Here is a 12,804-nt window from a genome sequence, read left to right on the forward strand (position 1 = left end):
TATGCCTGATGCAAGCTAACAGAGGGAGCAATTGAGATCTTTCAAGGGTTAGATGCATTTGAGCAGGATTGAAGCGCCAGTTGGCTAGTTTATTTGGTTGTTGGAAAAAAATGATCGCAAGTCACGACGCAAGTTGACGGACACAAGTCAACAAATGAGAATGGCGGGAGGAATTTTACCTGTGCAAAACGCATCAGCCGAAAAGGTTACGAAATTCACCCCCACCTTAGTCAAAACTGATCTGAGTCTTCTAACAAAATATATAATATGATTGCTCGCACTTTTAATTGAATTATCTGGGAGCCCTTTCGTGAAAGGTAAATCTATATATATTAATTACCTCAAGTCCGGTCCATGTATATCTTTTCCTATCAAGCTATCCTTCAATTGACGCAATGCCTCCACCTGTCCATCAGGAGCGCCGTTAGCGGCTGTACCTGAGTCCCGAAGTTGGGCCCGTACCATAAAGCCAACCTGAAACATTGCCTCAACTCTTTACAATTAGTCGGGGCCCTTAGACTACTTATCCACCTCAAACTTATCCGGATCCGAACGTAGGCCTTCCAGCCCTTCCAGATAGACTAGCTTCACCCTGAAGAAGCTGTAGTTCATCCTGTTTAGCCTGCGGTTGGCCACCCTCAACCGGCAAATTACCTCCCTCAAATCCTCTATGAGTTGCTACTTTGTCGCCGGTATTACCACGATATCGTCTAGATAGGTGAACCCATGAAGCTCATCTCCTGCCCTGGCTGCATAAGCTGAGTGTAGACCAAACGGGATCACCCGCGATTGGAATAGGCCCCTCCCTGGGACCGTGAATGCCCTGCAACTTCTATCGGCTGCCATCGGTATCTGCATTGGCAGATTGTGCTTCAAATCTTGGGTAGAATAATTAATCCGGGGGACAGGTTAAGCATCTGCAATGGATTGCGCTACCCCGCCCTCTGCCTCATGAGCACCTCCACCTCTACAGCCAACTGCGTTAGCTGGAATAAGGTGAAGTATTCTTGCCATTCGGTGCAACTCCTGTGCCGGCTCAAATCTGGGGTATTGCAATAAAGCCCTCTGCTCTATCAAGTATTCTTTAAATTCTTTTTGCACACACTGCGGGCGGGACTGGACTTTGTCGACAAGCCTTTCAAAATGGCGCGGTGGCAGTAAGAATTCCAAGAAACCGCTCGTTAACACTGACCTTGGCCAATCCCTCAGCCAATTACGCAAAAGCCAACAAGCGGCCCACTCCTCCAGGTCCTTTAGCAATCTAAGGGTGTCGGATCGGCCGCCATACCTCATACCCTACTTTCGGACTTGTTCCGGAACTTTTAAAAGTGGCCCCCGACTGAGGATTATCTCGGCGTGAATCCCCCTGTTCGACGGGCTCCATCCCTTCGGATGTAAGCTAGGGATCGGAGTCAGTGACGCCGCTCTCCGCCAACGTCAGGTGGGAAGCTCCACGACTGCTTTAATGTTTAGGCATATTGACACTCTATCTCAGCAAGCTGCGCCGGAATTTCAGGGGAATGACCGCCATTTAAAATGGATATGAAGGGTAAATTGTTTTTATGCAAATGTGTGTAACAGGGAGAGGGAAGCATCTCCGACCTCTTGCTCAGCATCAATAGCCAAGTCGGCCTAACCCCGTCCGTTTGTCCGTCCGTCCGTCTGAATAAACGCAAGGATCTCAGAACCTCGAAGTGCTAGAAACGTTAAATTTGTTATTTAGGTCCTCCTATTGTCCGCGCAGTACGAGTTTATCTCCGATAATCGGAAACTTTACCGTTCTCAAGTCATCGATCAAAATCGATATCGAAATCCTTTTTTTTTTTAGCAAATTTGCTTAATAATAAGAGCTAGCGCCACCAAACATGTATCTTTTAAAATAGTATATATATATCGAGTATTTTTAATTTGATAGATATCGCCACCTCCTCACCACAAAACTATAAAATATGTTATTAAGCAAACTTGTATTGCCCACCAATTTAAGCCACAATTCGAATGCAATTAACTTTTGAGAATGCATAAATATTAGATAGCACATCTTATTGTACTAAAGAAGTTTTATTAAAATCAGTTAAGAAAAACAACGGTTATTAAAGAAGATTTGTTTTATAGCTGGCTCGAGTTTCGAATGCATTGCAAATGCGATGCTTTTTCTCATTAAGATTCCATGCTTGGCGTGAGTAGATGCGTTTGCTATCAGTGTGGTCTGTTTTCTTTCTAAATTTATTTTTATTATTACTGAAGCAAAGGAGCGCACAACGCGAGCTGCATTTTGTGGTGGAAGATGAGGGTTCAGGGTGTTCACTAGTCGGGAGCTCCCGTCTAGAGCTTCCTACTTGTTTTTTGAATAATATTCTTATAACATTTTATTTTCTTTTTAGAATATAAAAACCCATTTGGAGCTTTAAGTGGTCAAATTTTACAGTCTGGAGAAAAATCAATTTTTTCATGGAAACGCAACGGACAAGATTTTGATCCAGAGGAACGATTTAAAGTTCTCTTTGGCGAAGATGAGGATTCTCTAGCTTTAGTATTTCAGCATGTCAAGCCTGAAGATGCTGGAATATATACGTGCGTTGCACAAACTTCAACTGGAAATATTTCCTGCAGTGCAGAGCTATCTGTTCAGGGTGCCATTCAAACTTTAAATAGAGAACCTGAAAAGCCTTCCCTAGTAATTGAATATAGAGAAGCAAACACAAGTTTGGGAGCGTCGGCCATTCTCGAACTGCAATGCAAAGGTTTCCCCAAACCAGCAGTGCTTTGGAAACATGAAGGTGAAATCATTGAAGTTGACGAAAGACATAAATTTATGTTTGAAGACGAAGAAAGCATGTCATTGGTTATAAAAAGTGTAAATACTGAGGATGCTGGAGAATATACTATTGAAGCTGTAAACGAGCTCGGACAGGATACGGCATCTATTAATTTAACCGTGCAAGGTAAATCTTAAAGATTTAATCACAAAATCATTTTTATTATCATTATCATTATCATTATCATTAAGTAGAGAGATTGAAAGTGCCAAACTTGGAAGCATGGTACACGTATTGCCGAGCTGCTTACAATAATGCAAAGTTATTTTACATTCCATTCAACTTATTTTTGGTCTTCATATTACATAAGAAAATATGTATTTATTAAGACAGATATACTACAACAAAGAAGCTACCTTTTACCTACCAAATACCTTTGTGCAAAACTATTATCCCTCTATTTACATTTTTTATGGATACTAGCTGCACATAGCAACAAATAAGAGTCATCTTGTGTGAAATGCCCGACTAAAGGATGCCCATTTGCTACCAACATTAATTGGTTTTTGCTCTATGAACTATTTGGACTAAGCAAAAATACACATTTTATTTACATATATTTACATATATACAGTTTATTTTATAGTGCTTTAAAATATTCGTATATTCTTAAATAATTAATTGCATTCGAATTGTGGTTTAAATTGTTAGGAAGTTCCACTAAAGGGGTTGGCCAAGTCGTTGAAAATTGCTAAAAGGGTACCTAAGCGTTGTATAGAGAAATTTTTTGCACTTGTGTGCCTGTTGGTGGCCTGCCTGCCTGTCCCTCGCAAATTTGACAAGATTTGAAGTTTTTGTGATTTGGGTATTTCGGGCGCTAAAAACACACACACACACATCCAAATATGTGTGAATGGGCAGATCATGGGTGCAAAAGAAAATTCATTATTGGCATGCGTGTTGATTGAATAAATTAAATGAAAAGGCTTATATGATCAGTCAATAAAACTATGAACATTATTAATATACATGCAGATGCAGGTCCTTGCTAAAAGTTGACCCTTTCCGCCAAACGGTAATAAGGAGTCAACATTCATTCATTAATTCTCAACTGAAGTCATAAAAAGATGGGTGCGCTTCAGACGCATGCCAATTTTGCACATGATCAGGCCAAACTCTTTAATAATATGACACAGCTGCTTACTCGAAAGAGTGTGCGTGTGCACAAGCAGCTAATACGACTTAGATATTTTTGTATTTTAAGCAAAATAGGTGCCTACAGTAAACAGAAAATTAATATAAATATAAATATATATAAAAATTAAATCAAATTCTTTTCATTATACCTGTTTCGATAAAAAGATCCATTTGGTATATCTATACATTGTATGGCTGGTGCTGTAGCTCTTTAAACTTACGATATTTGCTCAAACAACGATTTCGAAATCGATTTTAATGGATTGCTTGAATACGGGACAACCAAAATCGTATTGCACGGATCTACGTTCAATATTTCAAGTCTCTACCGCCTTAAGTTTTTGAGATGCTTTTAAAAAACATACAGAGAGGTGGACAGAAATACATTTGGACAAAAACATTATACCCATTTACAAAAACAAGTTAATAATACAATTATACAAGAAATCCTAAGCCTCAACATACCCAACAACAAGAAATACTAGAGTATCAGCACTTTCAGAATAAAAATAAAATAAATAAAAACTAAATAATATTTTCTAATAGAAGCCCCTTGACATACTAATTCATATGAATTTTCAAACAATCCCGTTACAATTCAGTTTTCATATTTTGCCTCTTACTTTGCCTATGAATAAATTATCTTAGCATTTTCTGAAGAAATTTTGCGCGTGTGTTGAACTTTGTAGACAAACAAAAAAGCCAGGGAAGAGAACATTTTTTGATATTGCACAGTTGGTTTCCTAGAACCACCACATCGCCAAAAGTGTGATGGAGTTATCCGAGATGTTTTCGTTGTCCAAACAAACCATTTTCAACATTATGAACCACGGAAACTATCTGATCGAGTCGAGCGGAAAATATTGAGAAAAGTTGGAAAAAATCTCCAAATTTCTATCAGCAATAATTAACGGGATCTTGAGCAAGGAAGTGGTGTCAATGTTTTCTATGAAAAAATAAGAAAGCTTCTGAATACTTTTAAATGTTGAAAAGCGGATTTCATTAGCGCACATGCACCTGGAGAAGCCAGCAGGGTATTGGGATGACATATAAGGAGACATCTCTGACCCATTAGGTATAAATAATTGTACAGACAAGTCGATATAGCGATGCTCGTCTGTCTGTCTGTCTGTTTCTAACTAGTGTGTCAGTTCTAAAGCTTTTGTCATGAAACTTTGTTGCACGCAATACAGATGTCTGAACCGGCTGGATCCGTCTACGATAACATACAGCTGCCATAGTATTAATCGGTCAAAAAGTAGGTTCTTGAATGAAACACTTTTTTGATTATCGAGATATTTTGACCAAAGTCCTATCAATATCGAACGAATTTATCACATAGCTGCTATAGGAAAGATCGGTCGAAAATTAGGTTTTATTGATATTATGACCAAACTCGTTACTTATAGCTTTCACTATGTTTCCTACATTTACGCAAAATCTTTCTTACATGAGACTATTATATACATAGATTCCATAGAACTGATCGGATTAGAATTAAGTTGTATAAAAAAATAGTTTTTTTTTTCAAGATATCTTAACCATACTCGGCATTACCTATTTTCCTTGTGATTTTTAAATACGCGCAAACCACTATGAACATAATGAAAAGTTTGGATCTGCAAGAGTATTAAATCCTAGGCGTGTCGAAGATAGCCTTTCCTTCATGTTTTTTATACCCTGAACCCATTAAAAATGGGTATAAGGGTATATTGTATTTGTACAAAATCCAAATGTATGTAACAGGCAGAAGGAAGCATCTCTGAACCCATAAAGTATATGTATTCATGATCAGCACCAATAGTCGAGTCGATCTAGCCATGTCCGTCTATCTGCCTGTCCGTCTGTCCGTCTGTTTAGATGTAGGTGCTCCTAGAGCCTGCGCAAATTGAGTTTGTTTCCGATAATCGATAACTTACTCCGCTTGCAAGTAATCGATAAAAATCGATATCGATATCCTATTTTTTGGGCAATTATGGTAAATAATAAGAGCTAGAGACACCGAACTTGACATATAGCTTCTAAAATAGAATATATATATCCGTTTGATGTTGGAAGAAGAGGGTTCAGGGTATCCCCTAGTCAGAAGCTCCCGACTAGAACCTCTTACTTGTTTAGTTTTGTTTACTTATTAATTTACTATTACTACAACTATTAGTCTACAAGCCAGGGGGATCAAGCTAAACATACAAAACTTTCAAAAAGCAAAAGCAAAACTTACAAGACCGACAACCAATCAAATTTTATTTTGCAACTAATGAGTGTATCCATATAATATAATGATAAGGTAATAATCAACCCATACCGTCTCTGGTATAAATACATCGATATATTTCTTATTACTAATAATGAAATGCACTGAAAAGTAAGGAGAAAAGTATTTTCTTGTCAAGTGCTTATAATGTCGAGTTTGGCAAAAATATTTCAGTTCATCAATTAAGCTTAGCTTTAAGAGTATCTATGGTTATTCCCTTGGATAGGACCTAAGCTGCAGGGGGGATTGGATGCTAACACTTTTTTGAGGAAAAAAACAAAAGATTACTTGGCGACGATACAGAAGACTCTTAAATTCTTGGAAAAACAGGGCAAGGCTAATGAAAGTAAAAAAGGGGGAGACAATCATAGTGGCACCATTTCAAACAACATACGCCCAACCTTGGCTAAAAGTATTTCACCTTATAGCGCGCTGCCAATATCAAAAGAGCCCGAAACGGACCAATTGCAAGAGATGGCGAAATTATTAGAAAGCCCAGCGCGTAAAGCCAGGTTACAATTTGCCATATCCATACCTTAAAAAGATGTGGCTGATTTGTAGATTGCGCCAAAGCGCCTTGATGTCAGTCACATTGATACTCTAAGGCGCATTTTTTTTTGGAAATTATGGATACTCGATCGTGCAATGGTAACCTCGAAGATGAAAGAACCCTGTACGACGTGCCCGATGTTAAATGATGAATATTAGCTTAATAATTGCTAGCTGGTTCCTCTAAGAAGTGTACATACTGTTGTTGACCTGGAAGTGCGTTTTTGAAAAGAAGGTGACAGCATGGGAATAGCAAACCAGTTGGTGGCGCATAAAAATCTGCAGCATTCCAGCGCAGCAGACTTGGCCACAAGTAAAGGAATCAATGCGCGGCAGCAGCCATGTAATATTTCAGTTCTTTTTATGAGTTGCGCAACAAGATGATTTAATACGTGAACGTTCGAATGGCAGCCGCTTATGTGCCTAGTTGTAGCAGCGAAATGGCAAAGGATGAATAAAGGGAAGTAGTGCAGCAAATCCACAGCAATGAACCTGTAAGACACTCTGTTACAATTGCCGTGGGCTTGGTCATATGCTGAGGAAGTGCAGCCAGCAGAACAGGCCAAATGGGGTATGTCTTAAGTGCTGGAGTATGGATAATCAGTATGCACGGTGACCTTAGTGCAATACTAAAAACACAATATAGGCCACGAGAGACCTGATGAACTGAAAAACAGCGAATAAGCAACACCTATACCTGTATTAATGGAAAGAGATGCTTTAGAAAGTATTGAAGTAAAATTATCTGATTAAATAAAACACCATAAAATAAGTAAGAGGTTCTAGTCGGGAGCTCCCGACTAGGGGATACCCTGAACACTCTTCTTCCAACATCAAATGCCCATTTTTAATGGGTTCAGGGTATAAATATATATTTATCAGCACCTCTTTATTGAATAAAGAATGCAAATGTTTATTCGAACATTTCGTCTTTGTTCAGCATTGATATCTGTTGCTGAAAAATGTAAGGAACTAATTAGAAATCTGTCTGTATCAAGAATGTGATTTTACAGTGCCCCATAAATATAACATGCCTTTTAAAGTAACGGATACAACATTCTACTGCAATTCACGACGCTTGTCTTGTTATGAGAGACAAAGTGGCAGAAACTATAAAGGACTTTTAATAATAATTTATTCGCCTTAGTGAATCTTCTTATGTGTCCCATTTGGTACTTGTAAAAAGGATGTTAGGAGATCTCTGAATGTGGATAAAGAATCATTTTTCATTGCTTCTCATTGAAAACTATATAGAAGTTTTTAGATAAAAGGTGTTGTTTTTCCGTTTCAAATTTTAAATGTGTCTATCACCAGATTGGAGTTTAGGAAAATTCGCCTATTCCGGATACTACTGGAATAGCGGAATATTTAGAGAATAAAGTAATTCTAGAGTAGACAAATTTTGAGATTGCGCGAGATAAATCTATTGAAAATATTTTGTGCTCACAGTTAATAAATGAGAAAATATATGCGAAAAATAAAAATCCCCATTAAAGTTAAAGGCGGCTACTAAGGTAGCCGACCCATATATCCCTGTAATATTTATATTAGATAAGCATTGTTAATTTTATTGTATTAGTCGTTAGAGTGGGTAATTGTTAAATGTCCATTCAGCGCTGAAGGCAGACTCTGCTGCCTGGATGCGCGCCACGTATTTTCCAAGTGTTTACACATGTAGAGTGAACGTCTGTCTTGTTAACTAAAGGCTACCGTCGCCGTGGACTGACTCGAAGGTAATCTGGAAATGGTCATGGGTTGAGGAACAGGAGGAGGCGTTGCGTCAATCGAAGGACAGCTTGACGACTGCCCCTGTGTTGGCTTCTCTGGACTTTTCTACGAGATTCGTCTTGCATACTTAAATATGGTCTCGATACAGTGCTGACGCACCCGATAGAAAGGCAGGAGCGAGGGATGGCATACTCGAGTCGGAAGTTGTTGAAGGCTGGAGTGCCTGGCGAGCTTGTGGTCCAGTTTGATGTCCACTACTGACGAGGAAAGCTCAACGTCGTGGTTGATGTGGTGGCCGAGTCTTTCTGAAAATGGGTCGGGAATACGCGTGCCAGAATCGCCAAAGAGCCGGTCAAGCTTTCTGACTATGTAGAGAAAACTGGGGAACTATATAGACATTTGCGCCACCAGACGGGCGACGAGGATCACATTCTCTGGAAACTGTGTGTGGCCAGTGATCAACGACAAAGGTGCAGCGGGAATATCATGATGCTCCCACGGCCGGACACCAAAGCACCGGCCGCCGCTTCACCACTAAAAACTTTAAAAATGTAGAAATTTTTTGAAGTAGAAACACTTTGATCAAATACTGTGTATATTATCTTGATCGGTATTAAGTCATAAGGGTCTGTAGCAAAAAACCTTTTGTAATCTGAGCTTTTGCTGGTAAACATTTTATATGTCTCGAGATATCCTCGCCATACTCAATAATAACGAGCTTTCAATTTTCCTTAAATTTCTGGAAAACTGAAAGACATGTGTATAAATAAGGGCATTTATAAAGGCAGTTTTATATGTTTTGATCATTTGGAAGGAGCGGTACGCTTCGCTGTATTGATATCCAAACTTAGACTGAAAAAATAAAATTTTCGTTATAATAAGCAAAGCTAGCCTATGTCGACATCGCTGCCACGGAGCCGCCGTTGCTGTCGCAGCGTCACCGTCGCTGCCCCCAAAAGTACAGCGTAAGCATCTCGTGTGTGGTGTCGGATGACCTTCGCGGCCGGAAACATAGTTGCGACATATACGTCGGGATTATGACTCTGGTCATTGGTTTCCCCATAACGCTGGGTCAGCAAATACCAATAGTCAGTGGTTAACTACTTCCCCTCTCGAAGACCGACCGTCCTCGGTCGCGTTCAAGTTTTCCAGTATCTGCGAGATTTCGCGGCGTTTGATCACCAGCTGATGAAGCCAGTAGAACCCAGCTCCCACAGCAGAAACTAACAACATTATGCTGAGGGAAATTGCCGATATGTTTCAGACTGCGACACTGTCGCTAACCTCTTTGATGTAGTTAAGGCTGTCCTCACACAGACGATGAATGTGGGAAGGCTGAGCACCGTGTCGTGATCACTGATGTTTAGTAATGGGGATGCCGCTACTGCCGGTAACCGATTTTCCCTCTCATGCGATCAAAATATCGCGTGCCATCCACAATGGCATGGGACGTGAAAGTGACAAGGCCTGTCCCTTCTACTTTCATTGCGGCGCAGTCGTCATAGCTAATTATTGTGCTGCGATCGTTTATGATGATAATGCCGTCGCCCACTATGGTGACAGGTTCGAGGTGACTCGGCTGCGTTTGGCAATGAGCCATGCCTTCTGCATGAAGGCCGTGCGCGTAGTTGTTGCTCTCGAACCGCTTGCAGAACGTGGCATTTGCTGTTTGTGCACAATTTGCTGCAGCTAAAATCTGGCCATTAAATTGTCGTGAAGTTGAAGTACGGGACCGTTGTATTCTTCCTGCATTGCTTGTTTATTTTAGGGAACTGAATTATGAAAGCTACTACATTGTTTTTATGCTCTACTTTAATATTAGATACTTTCAAAATGTCTGTTATGGGGGTACCTGTGACTTGGTCAGTAAGAATATTTAGTAAATTAGAGTGATCAATTATTGTTGGATTTATTACACGTATTTTTTCTAAGATTAAAGTTACCTATTTTTGTTATCATCATTCTGTTGCGTGTGCTAAGGGTTTTAAAAAGGTGACCCGTGTCGGCCTGCTTATCTTTAGAGGAATTTAGAATTTACTTAACAATGTCGGTCAGTTGGTTAATCTTTTCTTGTCTGCCTATTGCTTGCAGTGACCAGTTGCGTCTGCTTTAATTCTACTCTCTTAACGTCGTTTGCGTCCGGAGAGCCTGCTACAACCTTAAGGGCTGTTCCCAAGAAGTCGAGGCTTCTTACCTTATGATTTTGCACATCGAGAGCGGACAACATGTCCAGTACGTGTCCTGTATTAACTTCCAGCAATTTCATCATATGGGAATGCCGAAAGTTAGCTTCGTTAGTTTCATAGTTTCTTCAGTCATTGTCTCGTATTCCGTGAGGTTGGTAGTGTGACGTAAGTATCCGTAGTTGTCCTATAGTAAGATGTCCCCGTGCATAATTAGTATTGACATGATTGAAAGTATGGTGAACGTAATTCTAAAATGTTAAAACTACTGTTATGAAAACGATAACGAAAAATTGTGCTTTAAATTTAACGGAGGTTGTCCTTGTGGACCACCCTCCCCTCAATGAGGACCGTTGTCCCCAAGTCCACTTCAACATTTTTTTCAATGCACAAGGGCGAAATCTTGTTGCCTAGTTTGCGGCTCGTCTAAACCAGGATCTTTCTACCTACTTCAAAGACTCTGTTCTGACGCCATTGGTTAGCCCGGGCGTTCTGCTGAATTTGAGCCCTTTCTATCTTGTCTCTAACCTCGCGGGTAGATTCCGGTAGAGAGTTAAGCAATATGTTCGTAGGCTTTTTCTCGACCACTGAGTGACTGGAATTGTTATATTCGATAGTCGCCTGCAGGATGAGGTCGACCGTGTCAACTATACCCTATGGGCTCGATTGTGTTCCTTAGTGATGATTTCTCCGATACCGAGAACGTAAGAAGCTGGTGGTCAGTGAAAATGTTTATATCTTTAGCCCCGTAAGGAAAGTGTCGTAGTTAGCTTAATATCCAAACGATGGCAAACAACTCTCGCTCGTTAGTAGCGTAGTTTGCTTTACTATCTTTTATGGTCCGGGATATCATTGTTATTGCGCGGCAATTCTGTGACAGAACTGCTCCGTAGACAGATTTTCCAATTTGTTCCCGCAGAACATTATCTATGGACTCTGAAAAATTCTCGCTGCATTCTTCAAACCAAAGGGATATCGACAAAACTCGTACTTTCCTCCATATATCGATAAGGCCCTCCTCTCACGGTCTTGCTCTGCCAGAAAAATCTGGTGATAACCTGATTCCAGGTCGAGCGTCGTTAAATATTTGGCTCTACCCGGACTTGCCAGTTTCATTGCGATACTTGGCATTGGGTATTTGTCGGCAATAGTAATGAGGTTGTTTCCTAATGTCTATCATTAGACGTTTATTTTAATTACTTAACTGTGCCCTTCTTATCGACCACCCAGAACGGATTATTGTATGGCTATTTCGACTTCCTGATTATGCTGTTTTTAAGAAATTCGTTGACATTCGTAATGACAAAATCCTATACACCCCTAGGGTAGGGGTATAGTTTTGAGTAGATCACACTTTCGTCGGTCGTACGGATTGTGGCCACAACAGCCGTGTTGTAAGGCAGCGCCTCGTTAGAGTTCGTGAATGCCCTGCTGTTTCGGTGAAGTACTTGCAAGAAATCTGCCTTCATCCCAGGTGGTGCCTCGATCTCTTTGATCCTTATGTGGTTTATGTTTGCACATTTATAGTACTTTAACGCTTCCGAAGTCGCACCAAATTTTAAAATACATTTTTGTAGGCATAAAACCGCTCCCACCTGCTTAAGCAGGTCGAGCCCTATAATTGCATCAAACGTAAATAAGGAGAAGTCTACTAAGAAAAAATAAGTGTCGCGCTCAAGCAAGGGAAACTTGCACTTGTCAGCTTATTGAGTCATTACTGCAATATTGGGTTACGAGAATTATTTAACTCAAGTGCCAAAATTACCAGATATATTTGGTACAAATTGGTATAATTTGCTTGCATTCAATAGAATGCATTGAATGCAAGCAAATTATATATATATATATGAGCAACTATAGTCATTTTTAAAAGTTCTGCAGATTTTGTATGTGAGCAGGCTTTAGTGTTATATTAAGTAATTTGGCTGCCCAGATCCCAGAATCTATGAAAGTAACCAAGCGTATTTAACTTAATTATATAATTATAGTATCTGAGAATGCCCAAAAGCTTACAGCTTACAGCTTACGTATTAATATTTTTATTTTGATACTACGTACCTTTTAAAAACGGGTAAAAAGGACTTATTGTTTTTGTGAAAATGGAAGTAACTGGCAGAAGGAGGCATCTCCGACC

The 12,804-nt window shown here is 39.8% G+C and overlaps 1 protein-coding gene across 5 annotated transcripts in view; it reads left to right on the forward strand.

Moving 5' to 3' along the window:
- The window catches only part of Obsc (Obscurin), a 204,517-nt gene that overhangs the window by 107,128 nt on the left and 84,585 nt on the right, over positions 1 to 12,804 (forward strand). For all 5 annotated transcript variants that reach the window (XM_032437394.2, XM_070210261.1, XM_070210262.1 and 2 more), the window contains one exon: positions 2,385 to 2,945. In XM_032437394.2, coding sequence (XP_032293285.2) covers positions 2,385 to 2,945 — 561 coding nt within the window. The remainder of the gene's footprint in view (positions 1 to 2,384; positions 2,946 to 12,804) is intronic.

Source organism: Drosophila virilis, chromosome 5, assembly GCF_030788295.1.
Source record: "Drosophila virilis strain 15010-1051.87 chromosome 5, Dvir_AGI_RSII-ME, whole genome shotgun sequence".
Classification (NCBI taxonomy): domain Eukaryota; kingdom Metazoa; phylum Arthropoda; class Insecta; order Diptera; family Drosophilidae; genus Drosophila; species Drosophila virilis.